The sequence below is a fragment of the Carcharodon carcharias genome, chromosome 3 (assembly GCF_017639515.1).
Source record: "Carcharodon carcharias isolate sCarCar2 chromosome 3, sCarCar2.pri, whole genome shotgun sequence".
Lineage (NCBI taxonomy): Eukaryota > Metazoa > Chordata > Chondrichthyes > Lamniformes > Lamnidae > Carcharodon > Carcharodon carcharias.
Genome location: NC_054469.1, coordinates 100434638 through 100452180, shown reverse-complemented (window position 1 = coordinate 100452180; position 17543 = coordinate 100434638). Strand labels below are relative to the sequence as shown.

At 44.3% G+C, this 17543-nt stretch overlaps 1 protein-coding gene across 1 annotated transcript in view; it reads right to left on the bottom strand.

The window, feature by feature from the left end:
* Positions 1-6739, bottom strand: part of LOC121276514 (DOMON domain-containing protein FRRS1L) — a 44271-nt gene extending 37532 nt beyond the window's left edge. The window contains exon 1 of the mRNA XM_041185015.1: positions 6373-6739. Within this exon, the coding sequence (XP_041040949.1) occupies positions 6373-6616 (244 nt within the window). The 5' untranslated portion in view covers positions 6617-6739. The remainder of the gene's footprint in view (positions 1-6372) is intronic.
* Between the last annotated feature and the right edge of the window lie 10804 nt (positions 6740-17543).

Sequence of the window (17543 nt, the reverse complement as noted above, 5' to 3'; positions counted from 1 at the left end):
ATCTTGACTCCCTTCTCTCTCCCCTTGTCCAGTCCCTTCCCACCTACATCCGTGATTCCTCTGACATCTTACGTCACATCAACAATTTCCAGTTCCCCGACCCCAATCACTTCCTCTTTACCATGGACGTCCAATCCCTCTACACCTCCATCCCCCACCAGGATGGTCTGAGGGCCCTTAGCTTCTTCCTCGAACAGAGGCCCGAACAATCCCCATCCACCACTACTCTCCTCCGCCTGGCTGAACTTGTTCTCACACTGAACAATTTCTCCTTCAACTCCTCTCACTTCCTCCAAGTAAAAGGTGTGGCTATGGGTACCCGCATGGGCCCCAGCTATGCCTGTCTCTTTATGGGGTATGTGGAACATTCCTTGTTCCAGTCCTACTCCGACCCCCTTCCACAACTCTTTCTCCCGTACATCGATGATTACTTCGGTGCTGCTTCATGCTCTCGTCGGGACTTGGAAAAATTTATTAATTTTGCTTCCAATCTCCACCCCTCCATCATTTTCACATGGTCCATCTCTGACACTTCCCTTCCCTTCTTTGACCTCTCTGTCTCAATCTCTGGTGATATACTGTCCACCAATATCCATTACAAGCCTACAGACTCCCACAGCTACCTCGATTACAGCTCCTCACACCCCGCTTCCTGTAAGGACTCCATCCCATTCTCTCAGGTCCTTCGCCTCCGTCGCATCTGTTCCGATGATGCTACCTTCAAAAACAGTACCTCTGACATGTCCTCCTTCTTCCTTAACCGACGGTCATTGACAGGGCCCTCAACCATGTCCGGCCCATCTCCTACGCATCCGCCCTCACGCCTTCTCCTCCCTCCCAGGAACATGATAGTGTCCCCCTTGTCCTCACTTATCACCCCACCAGCCTCCGCATTAATAGGATCATCCTCCGCCATTTCCGCCAACTCCAACATGATGCCACTACCAAACACATCTTCCCTTCACCCCCCCCAACCGGCGGCATTCCGTAGGGATCGTTCCCTCCGGGACACCCTGGTCCACTCCTCCATCAACCCCTACTCCTCAAACCCCACCTATGGCACCTCCCCATGCCCACGCAAAAGATGTAACACCTGCCCCTTTAATTCCTCTCTCCTCACCGTCCAAGGGCCCAAACACTCATTTCAATTGAAGCAGCATTTCACTTGCATTTCCCCCAACTTAGTCTATTGTATTCGTTGCTTCCAATGCGGTCTCCTCTACATCGGAGAGACCAAACGTAAACTGGGCGACCGCTTTGCAGAACACCTGTGGTCTGTCTGCAAGAATGACCCAAACCTCCCTGTCGCTTGCCATTTTAACACTGCACCCTGCTCTCTTGCCCACATGTCTGTCCTTGGCTTGCTGCATTGTTCCAGTGAAGCCCAACGCAAACTGGAGGAACAGCACCTCATCTTCCGACTAGGCACTTTACAGCCTTCCAGACTGAATATTGAATTCAACAACTTTAGGTCTTGAACTCCCTCCTCCATCCCCACCCCCTTTCTGTTTCTTCCCCCTTCCTTTTGTTTTTTCCAATAAATTATATAGATTTTTCTTTTCCCACCTATTTCCATTATTTTTAAATATTTTAAAATCTTTTAAGCTCCCCCCCACTCCCACTAGAGCTATACCTTGAGTGCCCTACCATCCATTCTTAATTAGCACATTCATTTAGATAATATCACCAACTTCAACACCTATGTGTACTTTCGTCTGTGACATCTTTTGATGATCTGCTTCTATCACTGCTTGCTTGTCCCTACAACCACACCACCCCCCTCCACTTCTCTTTCCCCCCTCCCCCCCCCACCACACACACACACACACACACAGACACACAGACACACACAAACACACACACACACACACACCTGAAACCAGCTTATATTTCACCCCTTCCTTGGATTCACCTAGTTCTGTTGAAGGGTCATGAGGACTCGAAACGTCAACTATTTTCTTCTCCGCCGATGCTGCCAGACCGTTATGATATGATTTTTTAATCCTACCAAAATAATAATTTACAACATGCTACATGTTTTAACAACTACCTTATCACATGCAATACAGATATCAATTTCCTACTCCCCCTGCCCCCAGAATGGTCCACATTTTATTCTTGCTAAGATTACTTTGTTGACTTTGTGGCCAGGAACCATGATCCAATTAAAATTTACATTTTTTCTTCTTGTGATGTCTTTTTTGTTCATCTTATGTATAAGAAACCAATTTTATTGCTAGGAAATTGTTCTCCATGTATTAAGTTTCAAGCACAGCCTTTAAACCAGTTTGTTCAGAACTTAAAAACAAAAAAACTGCGGATGCTGGAAATCCAAAACAAAAACAGAATTACCTGGAAAAACTCAGCAGGTCTGGCAGCATCGGCGGAGAAGAAAAGAGGACTCGAAACGTCAACTCTTTTCTTCTCCGCCGATGCTGCCAGACCTGCTGAGTTTTTCCAGGTAATTCTGTTTTTGTTTTGTTCAGAACTTGTCTTCTGAACTCCATAAACCTCCATGTTTGTCTTCATTGTTTAACCTTGAAAAGAATGTCCCATTTAATTCTCCAGTTTTACCATTTTCCTCTTGCTTAATTGCAGTTTATCTTTAAACCTCTTTTCTATACTTAAGCATTTAGAGATAGCAAGTTTAAAATGGCTTCTTTTTGAGCCAATAACTCATTCCTTCATTGGTCTCCAACTCTCTTTAAGCACCTGACAATTGTAGACACCCTGGCTCAAGCATGGGGCTTTTGCTTTCTTGCTCAATTACTCCAAAATCAGAAAATACCCATGGTTTTTGATAGACCTTTCCTTCTGGCCTACAGCTTCTGGCCAATTCTCTCTTTGCTTCTCAAAGCTCCTTCCAGCTTCCAAATGCAAAATACTAGCAGCTTTCTCTCTCTGCCAATTTCCAATCGGTTCCAGCTCCAGATATAAAATGCCTGTATCTGTGATAAACCCAAAACAAAGAAACTCCCTGCAATCTATCTCAATTTGACACACATGGGATGTCCCAGATTGAGATTTTAACTAATTAACTTCAATTCTCAAACCTGTCCTTTGATCTCAAAATTATATGGATATTTTAATCCATGGTTACGAGTTGCTTTCCAGCCTTTCTTTGATCTGGGAAATTACTTGAATAATTTAACACCTTATGAAGACAACTGTGGAATCTTGTCTCCACCAAGAAACTCAGAAAGAGGCCATCCATTGTTTTGTGTTCTTCCACTTTCAATTCTGAGCTAATTAAATAAACACTGGCCACTGTTTGAAAGGCAATTACTTCAGGTCTATTCAGTAGCTTCTCACCAAGGGTTTCCATTCATCTTATATTTAACAACCCAATACCAAAACTAAAACCTGAAACATATAAATTTTGAAATGAGGCATTCCCACAACACAATAATTTGCTAATAACAAAGTTGGAAGAAAATATGTCTGTCATGCTTACCTCTAATTAAAAGGAATTCTGGACAGTAATTAATTTGTCTAAAGTGATCTAATAAACTATAGAATACAGCAGAGAAAGAGGCCACTCGGTGTCCATGCTGGTTCTTTGCTGAAGAACTCTATCCCACTATCTTGCTCTCTCCCCATAGCTCTACACTATTTTCTACTTAAAATTTTGACTAATTATTTTTTAGAAGGGCATCTCCCTCAAACACTCCATGTAGCAAAATGTCCTATGCTCAGCAACTCTGCACATAAATAGATCTCTTACTTTCTCTCCTCACTCTGCTAGTCACAATTTTAAAATGGTGCCACTGATTCCCCAGCCAGCCAAAATAGTCTTTCCTATTCACCTTATCAAATCCCTTGGTGACTTTTAAAAGGTTCTATTAAACCTTCTCTGAAAATTGTTCCAGTATCTCTTCATAATACCAGTTTCTCTTCCACGATATCACCCTGGGTCCTATAATGTACCCTCTATATGGTTTTAATTTCCTTCATCATGGAGTGTCCAAAGCTGCACAGTGCATTAGAATTGTGACATCATTGTTACCTTATACAAACTGATTACCTTGATGTTCTATATACCCCCATTTGTAAATCCCACAATGCTTTTGATCTCTTATCTACTCCCACTTGCATTTTGTGTATTTGAACTCACAAGTCTTGTTAATTTACAACTTTTGAATCTATTCATTAATTGTACACTTCCATTCTTTATTTTTCCTCTCAAAATGCAATGCTTCAGACCTCCCAAATTGCATCTCTGCCCTTTTACCAATTCTGAAAACCTGTCAACATCCTGTTTTACAAACCATTGACTTTTGTGTTGTCAGCAAACTTCAATGTCTTGCTACCTCTGTTCAAGTCCAAACTATCTACCATTGAAAATAACATTCATCCCCAGAAGACAGCACTTGAAAATCTTCCTAATCTCAGTGACACTCTTTAGCTCATTTATTGCCTATCCATCAGCCAACTTGCTGCTCAGATTGCTACATTTCCTCTTTTATCAAATACCTGAATTTTTCTAACAAGCTTTGTCAAATGCCTTCTGAAAATCTATATATCCTATATCTACTACTTCCCCTTGCCTTATCCAGTTGGACACTTCAAATATTCCATTAGCTTTACAAACACAAGTTTCCATTAACAAATCCATGTTTGAGTGGTTTTGGTTATTTCATGCTTCTCGTGGGTTCTGGTGGTTCAATAATTGATCTTGAATTATGTCTTCCAAAAGAGTGTGCATTGTTGACATTAGATTAATTGGTCCACGGTTACCTGGTCTATCCTTCTCTCCCTTCTTAAGTACGGCCATTAAATTAGGCCAAAGGATTGGAGTGTAGTCAATCTGCATATCAAAGGAACTTTTGAAAAATGTAGTTAGAACTTCTGTTGTATCCTTCCTATTTTCCTTCAACAGCCTAGATCTATGCCATTTGGTCCAGGCAATTTATGACCTTGAGTCATATCTTTTTTCCAGAACCAATTCTTGTTCTTCAATTATTCCCAAAAACTGTTCAATATCCTCCTCTGATCTACTGATATTCTCACTTTCCTGTCACAATATTTATTTTATATCACCTCTACATGTTTATTCTCCATAAATAGATTTGCATCTTCACCCCTGAGAAATCCTACCCTCTAATTATTCTTTTACTTTTAATATGTTCAGAAATCTGTTTTCTTTGATATTATGTGCTTTTCATATTCCTCTGCCACTTCTAGCTTACCTTTTTGCCTTCCTAGTAAAATTTCTATATCTTCATGATTTTCTTTTGTTTCATTTGCTAACTTTTCTACTCAATTCATTTGCAGCTCTTACCTTGACAGTCATTATTTAAAATGATGTAGATTCTCCTTTAAAATAAGTGCAAACTAGAAGAATTTAATAGCCTTTTCCATTGTAAAGGAAAAAAATCTGTATTTCACAAATTTTGCTGTAAGGAATTAATATTCATCCCGGTCATAGATATTTACATTACTGCAAGATGAATCTGAGTTGATTATGAATTATAACAAGAAAATATATGATTGGGTCTAGTGAGTTATTACACAAACAATTGTTTGAAACAATGATTATTCAGAATGGGCTGACTTGGCACCATGTGATTTTCATGTTATGTTATGGATGAAGATTAATTTAGTTATGGGAGACGAAGTTATGACTAAGATATCAAATATTTGTATCAATTATACCACAGAATCTCTAGTTCAACTCAAGCTGAAGACCTTCCCTTCCGCTGAGGGATGGGGGTGTAGTGGGATTGAACGCCTGTGGTGAAAAGGAGATGGCCAGTGCATTATATGTGAACTATGTTGCTGCATCAGAGGCCCGGTAGCTTGGTTGACTAGAGGGCTTGCGTGTCGGTCAAAATAAAACCAACAGCGTGGGGCTCGGTCGCCTTTCCGGTTGAGGTAGCCTTGGGATCTGCCTCCTCGCCTTGCCCCGGACTAAAATCACGGTATAAGTTCAGTAACCTTCGAATAATCGAGGCTGCTCCCTGGAGAACAAGAATGATAGATCAGGACATGAGACCCAGGAGACGTACATGAGTATCCGGGGTTTGTAAGCACTGATCACCTGGAGATCAATCTCAACGAGACCTACATCTAACCTTTCACCGAAACCTCAAGGCCAAACATCCCACCAAGGTGCAGCGGCTCGGCCCGGATAAGGAACAGCAATGGATGAAAATTCCGCTTCCCTTGGTGCTGAAACTGGTCACAGGTCAATCCTCCCAAAATAGAGGTGCAGAACACACCAGTTCCGAAATTTGAGTGGGGGTTTATTTGTATCGGAATAAACTAGACAGTGGAGCAGCTGGGCGAGCAAGAACAACTTCCCTGTCCTTCAGAACATTTTAAATGGTCAGTTCCTTTTCTATTTCGCTACCATGAAACCACTCCACCAACCTTCATCCCCCCAGTACCGGGTCTCGAAGAATTCAGCAGCGAAGGTGCTGTAGGATTCCTGGTGCGGCTCGGTGCCGGATTCCTCCAGCTGCAGCCCGCTCTTTTCCAGGTCCTCCAGGCCCATCCTCGCGTTCTCCTGCTCGGGTTCCCGAGCTCCCGGACTCCCCGCTAGTGTTTCCTCAGCTGCATTTGCGGAGACAGCGCAGAGAAGCAGAGAGGCGACAAGTAGCAGGATCCCCGCCATGGCAGTGGCAGCGGCAGCGGCAGCAGCAGCCAGCAATGGGGATATGCCCAAGGATGGGTACTGTCCCCTGACTAGTTCATTTTCAGCTTGTCCCCATGGTTTCTCTCCATCTGCTGCACGCAAGCGCACCCTTACCACCGACAAAACCTTGCCGCCCATCAGTGCGCCTGATCCGCCCCCTCGCCAACGCACTCCTATTGATCTGCAATGTTAACGTTAATACTTAGCATTTTCGGTATTAACACAACTTTTCAGAACACCAACACAGGGCACCATAAAGTATGGGGATTGATAGCGTTGCCAACTCTTCAGATTGGCCTGGAGTCTCCAGGGATTGAAGATCAATCTCCAGGACTCGACTGTGTGCAAACCTGGAGAAAAATCATTGGGACATTGATAAAATAAACAATATTTTTTATTTTCTTGAAACATTTCTCTTTACCACACATAAAATATTGAAAATGTGACAAAAAGGCTGTTTGGCTGACAGTCCATTATTATCTAATCGGGTAATGAGTCTTTTTGCTTTCCAATTGGCACAGGAGGGTAGTGCATCACAAGGATGGATGTGTTGGCTGACTAATGGCAAGAGCGTGGGGACAAGTCATGTGATGAAACCTCCAGGAATACATTTAATCACAGTTGGCAACACCAGGGATTGGTCCATTTGTGCCATTGAGATTTTCATTTCATTCATATCACCACAAATATCTCTTTGGGCAGGAGTCTGCACAGCAAAACCTTTCTCTCTTCAGAATTCTCAATCCACCTGGGCGCTGCCCAGTGGCCTCTTACTTTCACCAGATCTTCTCATTGGGAACTGTCAGCAGGACATCAGATGTCTCAATTTCTCAGCTACCCTCACTAAACCCAACGTATCTTCCTCTGAATTTGAAGTGCAATGTTCACTCAGGTCCAGTCCTGACATGGTCACCAGACCTCACAGAATTGTTACAACACAGAAGGAGGCCATTGAGTCCATAGTGGCTGCATTGACTCCCTGAATGAGAAATTCACCTAGTGCCATTGCCTCCGGCTTCATCCCATAACCCTGCACATATTTCCTTTTCAGATAACAATCTAATTCCCTTTGAATGCGTTGATTGAACCTGCCTCCACTACACTTTCAGGCAGTGCATTCCAGGCCTTAAGCAATCACTGCATAAAAAAATGTGTTTTTGTTTCTTTTGCCAATTACTTTAAATATGTAGCCTCTCTTCTCAATATTTTCATGAATGGGAACAGTTTCTTCCAGTTTCTGTCCAGATCCCTCATAATTTTGAATAACTATCAAATCTTTTCTCAGCCTTCTCCTCCAAGGAAAACAGTCCTATCTTCTCCAATCTATCTTTGTAACTGAAGTTCCTCATCCCTGGAACCATTCTTATTAATCTTATCTGCGCTATCTCCAATGCTTTCATATCTTTCCTATAGTGCAGTGTCCAGCAAGGCCCAGGAGAGAAATCATGGACCCTGGTGATTCTTCTATTTCTGGGACCCTTATCCCCCTCTGCTTTAATTATTGAGGGGGAGTAAAGTGGAGAGGGAGGAATAATGCAAGTCTGGAGAGAGTAATGTTGGTTATTGGAGGTCTTGTGACACAGCTGGAAGCATCCCTGTCTTTTAGACAGAAGCTCCATGTTCAAGTCCCACCCTAGGACTTGATGGCCATGGAAGGTGCATTCGTATCGCGGCCAAACAGCTTGAGTATCAATTTGTAAATCCTTCAAACAAATGCCAATGCAGGAGGTAAGACTGTGAGATATTCCTGGTCAGCCATGTGATGGACAGAAATTCAAGCCTCTGTCATCACTATCCACAGACCCGGGCTACAACCAGCATGTAAAATTTTATGTGATCAAAAAAAGGAGGGTGTGACTGCAGGTGAGGCAGGTATGGGGACGTAGTGTTCGAGGAGCCTCGGCCCCTGCAACTGCCCAACAGTTACGAGGTTCTTGCAAACTGTGTGGACAAGAGCGAGGACTGCGGGGAGGATGAGTGAACTGATCACAGCACCATGATACAGGGAGCCATTCAAGTGGGGGTAGGAAATAGGAGTGTAGTAGTGGCAGGGGACAGTATAATTAGGGGGATAGATACTGTTCTCCGCAACCATGAGTGTGAATCCCAAAGGCCGTGTTGCCTGCCCGGTGCCAGGGTTAAGGGCATCTCCTCAGGCTGGAGAGGAACTTGGAGTGGGAGGGGTGGGATCCAGTTGTCGTCACCCAAGTTGGTCACCCAATTGACATTGATATAACTAGAAAGGAGGTTCTGCTGAACGAATTTGAATAGTTAGGAGCTAAAATAAAAAGCAGAACCTCTAAGGTAATAATCTCAGGATTACTACTTGAGCCGTGGGCAAACAAGTATAGGGTAAATAAAGTCAAGGAAATAAATGCCTGGCTCAAAGTTCGTGTGGGAGGAATAGGTTTCAGTTCATGGGGCACTGGCATCACTACTAGGGTAGAAGGGAACTGTTCCAGTGGGATGGGCTTCACTTGAACCGTGCTGGGCCTGTATCCTGGTGAACTGAATAACTAGGGCTATAGACAGGGCTTTAAACTAAATGGGGGTTGGGGGGGGCGGGGTCCTGGAAAGGGGATACGTAGGCTTACAAAGCAAAAGGACATGGCAGCCTTGCAGGACAGCTATTTAGGTAATGATACTCAGAGTGTGACAGGAAGGATCAGAGTGTACAAACATTAAAAAAAAGTAGCAAATAGGGTCAAAGGGGAAAAAAATGGTAAAAAGACAAAATTAATGGCTCTTTATTTAAATGCACATAGTATTCGGAACAAAATAAATGAATTAACAGCGCAAATAGGGGTTAATGGGTGTGATCTTATAGCCATTATGGAAACGTGGTTACAAGGAAATCAAAGCTGGGAACTAAATATTCACGGATATGTGACTTTTCAAAAGAGCAGGCAGGAAGGAAAGGGTGGTGGGGTGGCATTGTTAGTATGAGATGGAATAAGTATGATAGCAAGAAATGATCTTGGATTGGAAGATGTAGATTCCGTATGGGTGGAGGTAAGAAATAACAAGTGGAAGAAGACACTGGTGGGAGTAGTCTATATGCCCCCGAACAGTAGTTATACTGTAGGACAGAGAATAAATCAGGAGATAATGAGGGCATGTAAATCTTCATGTAGATTGGGAAAATTAAATTGGCAAAGGTAACCACGAGCAAGAATTCATAGAACATTTTCCGAACAGTTTCTTAGAACTATATGTTGTGGACCCAACCAGGGATCAGACTATTTTGGATCTGGTAATGTGTAATGTGGCAAATTTAATAAATGATCTCAGAGTAAAAGATCCCTCGGAAACAGTGACCATAACATGGTAGAATTTAGCATTCAGTTTGAGACTGAGAAACGTGGGTTGGAAACAACTGTGCTAAACTTAAATAAGGGTAATTACAAAGGAATGAGGGCAGAGTTGGCTGGAGTGGACTGGGAAAGCAGTTTAGTAGAAAAGATGGTTGATGAACAATGTTAGACATTTAAGAAAATAGTTCATGACTCTCAACAAAGATATATCCCAGTGAGGAAGAAGGATTCAAGGAAGGGGATAAACCAATCATGGTTAACTGAGGAAGTTAAGGATAGTATCAAATTTAAAAGAAAAGACACACAATGTGGCAAGGATTAGTGGTAAGCCAGAGGATTGGGAATGTTTGAAAAATCAACAGAAGATGACCAAAAAAAAAAGAGGGAGAAAATCCTTCTTGAGGGAAACTTGAGGGTAAATTACCAAGTAATATCAAAACGGGCAATAAAAACCTCTTTAAATATATAAAAAGGAAGAGAGAGGCCAAAGTGAACATAGGCCCCTGAGAGAATGAGGCTGGGGAAATAATAATGGAGAACCAGGAAATGGCAGAGGAGTTGAATAAATACTTTGCTTCATTCTTCACGGTAGAAGACATGAACAGCATTTCAATTCTAAATAATCAAAGGGCAAAAGGTGGGGGGGATGAAATAAATACATAACTATCACTAGAGAAAAAGTACTAGGGAAACTAATGGGGCTAAAGGCCAATATGTCCCTTGGGTCTGATAGGTTGCATCCTAGGATATTAAAGGAAGTAGCTACAGAGATAGTGCTAGTAATCTTCCAAGAGTCCTTAGATTCTGGAAAAGTCCCAGAGGATTGGAAAACTGCCAATGCCTTATTCAAAAAGGGATGGTGTCACAAAACAGGCCAGTTAGCTTAACATCTGTCACTGGGAAAATATTAGAGTCTATTGCAAAGGATGTAATAGCAGAGCATTTAGAAATACATAATCTAATCAAACAGAGTCAGCATGGCTTCATGAAGGGTAAATTTTGCCTGACATATTTATTAGAATTCTTTGAGGAGGTAACAAGCAGAATAGATAAAGGGGAACCAGTAGGTATAATATATTTGGATTTCCAAAGGGGGTTCAAGAAGGTACCATACGTAAGGCTACTTAATAAGATAAGAGCCCATGTTGTTGGGGGTAGTATATTAGCATGGATAGAGGAATGGCTAATGAATAGAAGATAGAATTGAGATAAAGGGGGCATTTTCAGGATGGCAATCTGTAACTAATGGAGTGCCACAGGGACCAGTACTGGGGCCTCAGTTATTTACAATATATATTTATGACTTAGATTAAGGATCCGAATGTACTATCGCCAAATTTGTGATGATACAAAAATAGGTGGGAAGTCAAGTGATGAGGATGACACAAGGAGGGATATAGACAGGTTAAGTGAATTGGCAAAAAGTGGCAGAGGGAATATAATGTGGGAAAATGTGATGTTATGCACTTTGGCAGGAAGAATAGAGGAGCTGAAAATTATTTAAATGGAGAAAAACTGCAGAAGGCTGCTGTACAGAGGGAATTAGGGAATCCTTGTGCATGAATCCCCAAAAGCTAACATACAAGTTCAACAGGTAATAGGGAAGGCAAATGGAATGTATTTCTTTATTTCAAAGGGAATGAAGTATAAAAGTAGGGAAGTCTTGCTTAACCTATACAAAGCACTAGTTAGACCACAACTAGAATACTGTGAACAGTTTTGGTCCCCTTATCTAAGGAAAGCTATACTAGCATTGGAGGCAGTCCAGAGAAGGTTCACTAGGTTGATTCAGGTTTGGAGAGATTTTCTTATGAGGAAAGGTTGAGTAGGTTGGGCCTGTACTCATTGGAGTTTAGAAGAATGAGAGGCAGCTTTATTGAAACATATAAGATTCTTAGGGGGCTTGACAGATGCTGAGAGGTTGTTTCCCCTTGTGGGAGAGTCTAGGACCAGAGAGCATAATCTCAGAGTAAGGGGTTTAAAACCAAGATGAAGAGGAATTTCTTCTCTCAGAGGGTAGTTAATCTGTGGAATTCTTTACAGCAGAGGGCTGTAGAAGCCAGTCATTAAGTATATTCAAAGCAGAGTTAGACAGATTTTTAATCAGAAAGTTAATCAAGGGTTATGGGGAAAAGGCAGGAAAGTGGAGTTGAGGATTATCAGATCAGCAATGATTTCTTTGATCGGATGGGCCAAATGGCTTACTTCTGTTTCTACATCTTATGGTCTTATATTGCCATAGCAACTCAGATACGTAGGAAATAGGAGCAGAAGTAGGTCATTCGGCCTCTCGAGCCTGCTCCGCCATTCAATAAGATCATGGCTGATCTGTTTGTGTTGATATTCCCATCTACAACATACAAACAAGACTGGTGGCAGAATGCCTGAAATCAATGTCCTCACGGATTTTGAAAACAGAGCCAACCAGCTGGCCGGCCATGATCTGAACCAGTCCTGTGCTGACGGTGAGGTCGGTGCTGCTCTACCAAGTGAGGATCCAGTGGTGCAACATCCATCAGACAATCATGCTGTGAGTGGTGTGTCCTCTTTCACAGGCCACTGCCATGCACTAATTATCTCCCCTTACTTTCGCAGGCACGTCTGCCAAACAGCCAACAGAGTCCATGACCCAGGGCCTCTAATCAAATCCCGAAGAAACCTCCAAAGGGGAATCTGAAGGCACCCTTCCTCGAAGTTCCTTTACAACGCTCACCCACACCCTCCGCCAGCGCAGAGACACAGACTTCGGTGGGACCTAGCTCTAGAATAGGCAAGGGATCACATACTAGTGAGCACATCATACTGTCTGATCTACAGCAGGCAGTGGCAGGGAATTCCTAGGTCCCCGGCATTTGGAGGGCTGCTGGAGGCCAGGAACCTGTTGACTTCAAGTCAGATGAGGAGCCTCTGGACTCGGTCATGTCACACTTGCTGGAACTGCAAAGGCAAGTGAGGGAATATCAAGAAGGGATGTCAGCTACACTCCTCAGATTGCAAGGCACAATGGAGGAATCCATCCATCTTCAGGCTGAGGTGATAGCGCGGCATTGCAACACACTGAGGTCAACACTGGCAGGATGGCGGCCGCCATAGAGACATTGGTCCAGGACATCACTTTTTCACTACTGCACAGGCCAAACTCCATCACAGATGCCATAGTTGGCCTCCAACAGTGTGTACGTGAGAGGTGTGCTGGGCATCTTGATCTTACACCAGCTACCCTTTCCCCTCATGCAGTCAGCCTGGGGCCCTTGGGCACCCATAGGGAGGAGGATCAGCATGTGCACACCCCAGGGTCATCCACCCAGGTGACTCTGGGAGTTTCCAGCCCATCCCAATCCCCTCTTCCTGTGACCTCTGCAGCTCCAGCTTCACAGGCCGAGGAGGGTGCCACTGTCACATAGCTGGACCCCGAAAGCAGGCAGGGGCCGTCCAGAGGATGCCTTCCAAAATCACAGACAGGGCGTCGCAGTCAGCAGGCAGCCCCCACCTCCACTGTGGATGTCCGAGGAGCGCCAAGACGTAGCGACAGGGTTAGGGCAGTTAAAGAAAAGTAGTTGCTCACCCTGGGCACGGGTGTTGGTCACTTGTACATACTATCCACTAACGTCAATAAACTCCTAAGAATGTCTCCCGCCTGTGGCTCCTTGTTCTAATGAGCAGTGTTCTTGTCATTCAGATGTGAAAACTTTCTGCACAAGATAAAAGGCCTCTTATAGACTAGGGCCTCTTCCCTGATCTCTGTGCACAGACCACAGTGAACGTCCGACTGCTCACTCCCTGTAAACATTACTGATGCCTGCTCCTCGGTGTGGCTGGTCATTGCTGCTAGGATGTAGTGGGCAGGTGCCACATAGTTCTCCCATTCTCTCTGTGTGCTCCCATGACATTTGAGGTGGGGCTGGCCCCCATCACACCACCGTCTGTGACCATTGATGCTGTGCACCAGCTCCTGAAGGGCTCAGGTAGTGAAAGTGAACATAGCATCAGATGCACCTAAAGTTTCATGGCTGCATCTCTGTCATGAGCTATTAATGTATATAATATTGTTGGAAATTATTTTCAAAAAAATAGACATTTAGTCTGTGGGTGTGTCTTAATTGGATTAAAGCCAGCAAGTCTGGGTGCTTTGATGTGCACTAGTTTTGAGATGTAAGAGGCGGATAGTGCATTGCATTTTGTTGAATAGAGCCTTCAAGGAGGAGAGTGAAATTTGGCACCCAGCTAGCAGAAACCAAACAATGTTTATATTACTAATAAAATTCGTTCTATGAAAGGCGTTTTATTGTTAGAAGAGGTGGAGTTCAAAGGGGTTGGTGAAACAACAAGGATTTACATTCAAAGAGATGTGCTAGGTATAACAGACAGCAGTTTTGTGTGTGCAGGATAGAGGCATGTAACATCAAAGACTATAAGCCTACCATAGTGTCTGCACAGGAACCAAAGTGAAAGGAAACTCATTTTGAATTTGTAAGGTGAGAATGCTTTGCTTGGTGTCTGCTTAAAGTTCATGGGTTGCTGTTGCCTTAGTAGAGATTAATTTGGGAACTTGTTAAAAGTTACGATAGTGGTAATTTGTAGCCATGTGTATATGTTTAACTTGTGTAAGTTAATAAATGTGTCATGTAATTTGATATAAAAACCTCCCGAGGACTGATGGTCTTATTCCGGAATTTAGTGTTGCATCTTAAACATACCAAATGAAAATATAAATTGTGACAGTTGTTTAAAGTTTCTCTCTGGGATTTCTAAATAACTCAGCTTTACCAACTGTGGTGGCATAACAGTCTCCATGAGATGACCCTGATCATGGAGCGCAAGCAAGCTGCCCTCGGCCAGACAGGAGTCAGACACTCACAGAGGCTATATGAAGGTTCATGGAGTGTCCTCGCTGCACATTGTCTCCTCACTGCATGTTGTCACCATTCTCCTGTCATTGAGCGACTATTAGGGCCTCCACTACGTCTCCATGACAGGAGCGTTCTCACAGAGGCACTGCCATAAGCCAGACTGGATTCGAATGTTCACAATTGCGATGTGAGGATCTATGAGGTTGCCTCACTGCATGTCGTCATCATCCTCCACAAATCTGGCAGCTGTGAGGGCCTCCTGAGTGTACCTGCCTCGTCTAGCCAGTGCGAGAGTCTCATCCCCGTTATTGTCACCACTGAGGACCTCCTCAACCACATTCCCACTACCATCCTCCTCATGCAAGGAGACCTCCAGCTCCTCCACAGCCAGCTCGTCTCCCTGATGCAGCGCCAGGTTGTAAAGGGCGCAGCAGATGACGACGATGCATGCATGACACCCTTTGTGGACTATATTACCGGGCACCGCCAGACCGGTCCAGGCATTGGAACTGCATCTTCAACATCCCGATGGTCTGCCCTACCAAGTTGCAAGCTGCTGCATGAGCCTCATTATAGCGTCGCTCTGCTGCAATCTGAGGCTGCCGCACGGGTGTCATCAGCCATGGTCTCTGTGGGTAGCCTTTGACCCCAAGGAGCCAACCCTGTAGCCTCTGTGGACCCTGGAAAACTGCAGGGATCTGTGAACAACTGAGGATGTAGGCATTGTGCACACTCCCTGGAAACCATGCACATACCTGCAGGATGTGTTTCTGGTTGTTGCATACCAACTGCACGTTCTGTGAATGGAAGCCCTTGTGGTTGATGTAGTCCACATGTGTAGCGACAGAGACCTAAGCACCACATGAGTGCAATTAATCACACCCTGCACCCGTGGCAGAGCGGCACTTCACCCAGGCCCCCCGGCAACCCTGAAGCCTGCAAAGCAACAGGCGGCCCTGGCAAGCTGTGAAAAATGATGCTGCTCACTCACCTCAGTTCCCCCAAAGTGAAGGCTGCCAAGTGCACGTCACCTGTGTGCTGTTATGAAGCAAATTGATGTGCTTTCCTGCCGATGTGGGTGGATGGTCTGATGGAGGTCCAAGATCCTGGCGGGATGGGCTTTTAATGATTTGCTGATGTATTACAATGAGCTCCCTGCCGACTGTTGGCGGGAAATGTGGCCCACCATTGGCGGGCTGAGCGGACAATCGCGACCTGCCTTCCCGCCGTCATTAACCAGATCGCACGATATTGTTCGTGCCCACCACCTATCACACCCGCTGCCAGCAGGCATGGAACATTCCACCCATTAGTCTCCAGCTGAAGCAGCAGGAGAGGGAAATGGATCCTCACTTTAGCAGCACCTCTGCCCATGAAGTGCTGAAGGTGGTTGGGCTTTAACCTGGAGGCGCTTTAGTCCTGGAGAGAGACAGGCTTTGAGGCCAGAGGCCTGGCACTGGTGACCGCACTAATCCTCTCCCACCTTTAACACCAGCCTGAGCCATTGCAGGATAGAAACCCCTCACCAACCCAGCCCAACCCCTGAACCAGGAACACATTCACACAGCTTGGTAATGTTGGGGGTGGCTGATATCACCCTGTCTGACTCTTACCTGCTCTTCCCCCTCCATCACTCTTCACTGCCCACAGCCACCTCCACTTCCCTCAAACCCCAGTGGGTTCCTGGGGCTTCATGATGCCCACCATTTGACCCCTGCCAAGTGTCAACCTCTGATGTGAGACAGTCTATGTGTAATCCTGGTACCACCAATCTCCGACCACAGTCCCGCAATACATGACGTCCACTGCCTCCTTGGCCACCCAACACGTAATCCCATCACCAACCACAGTCCCAGAATATGTGACATCCATTGGATGCTCCCCTCACCGCTGCCCAGCATGTGACCCCATCACCACCAATTATCATGAGCTGCCTAGCACATGAACTCATCACTGACAATCATTGCCCATCTGCTGATTCATTCCCTTCATTTTACATGAGAAAGGAGTCTAATTCAGAGTAGTTATTGCCTTGAATTTCTATTCTTTTTATTCCCCAAAGATTAAATGTAGACATTCTAACTGCAATCAGCCTAAATAAACATGTGACATTCTCCCGACGAGATTTCCATTTGTCTCTTTGACTAGCTTTAGTATTGTGAGCCTGGGCCCACATTGTGCACCCTGTCTGGGCCTTGGCATCCAGAATATTCCAGCTGAGGCTGAACTAGTGTCTTATATAAGTTCAACATAACCCTCTTGCTCTTGTACTCTATGCCCCTATTAATAAAACCTAGGATGTCATTAACTGATCAACATGTCCTGCCATCTTCAATGACTTATGTACATATACACCCAAGCCCCTCTGCTCCTGTACTCCCTTTAAAAATATACCCTTTATTTCATATCATCTCTCCATGTTCTTCCTCCAAAATGAATCTTTGCATATTTCTCCACATTGAAATTCATTTGCCACTAGTCCACCCATTCCGCCAAGTTATTTATGTCCTTCCGAAGTTCTACACTATCCTCCTCACAGTTCACAATGATTACAAATTCAAATCATCTGCCAATTTTGAAATTGTGTCCTGTACACCAAGGTCTAGGTCATTAATATATATCAGGAAAGCAAGGGTCTGAGCACTGACCCTCGGAGAACTCCACCACAAACCTTCCTTCAGGCCGAAAAATATCCATTAACCACTACTCGCTGCTTCCTGTCACTGAGCCAATTTCGTATCC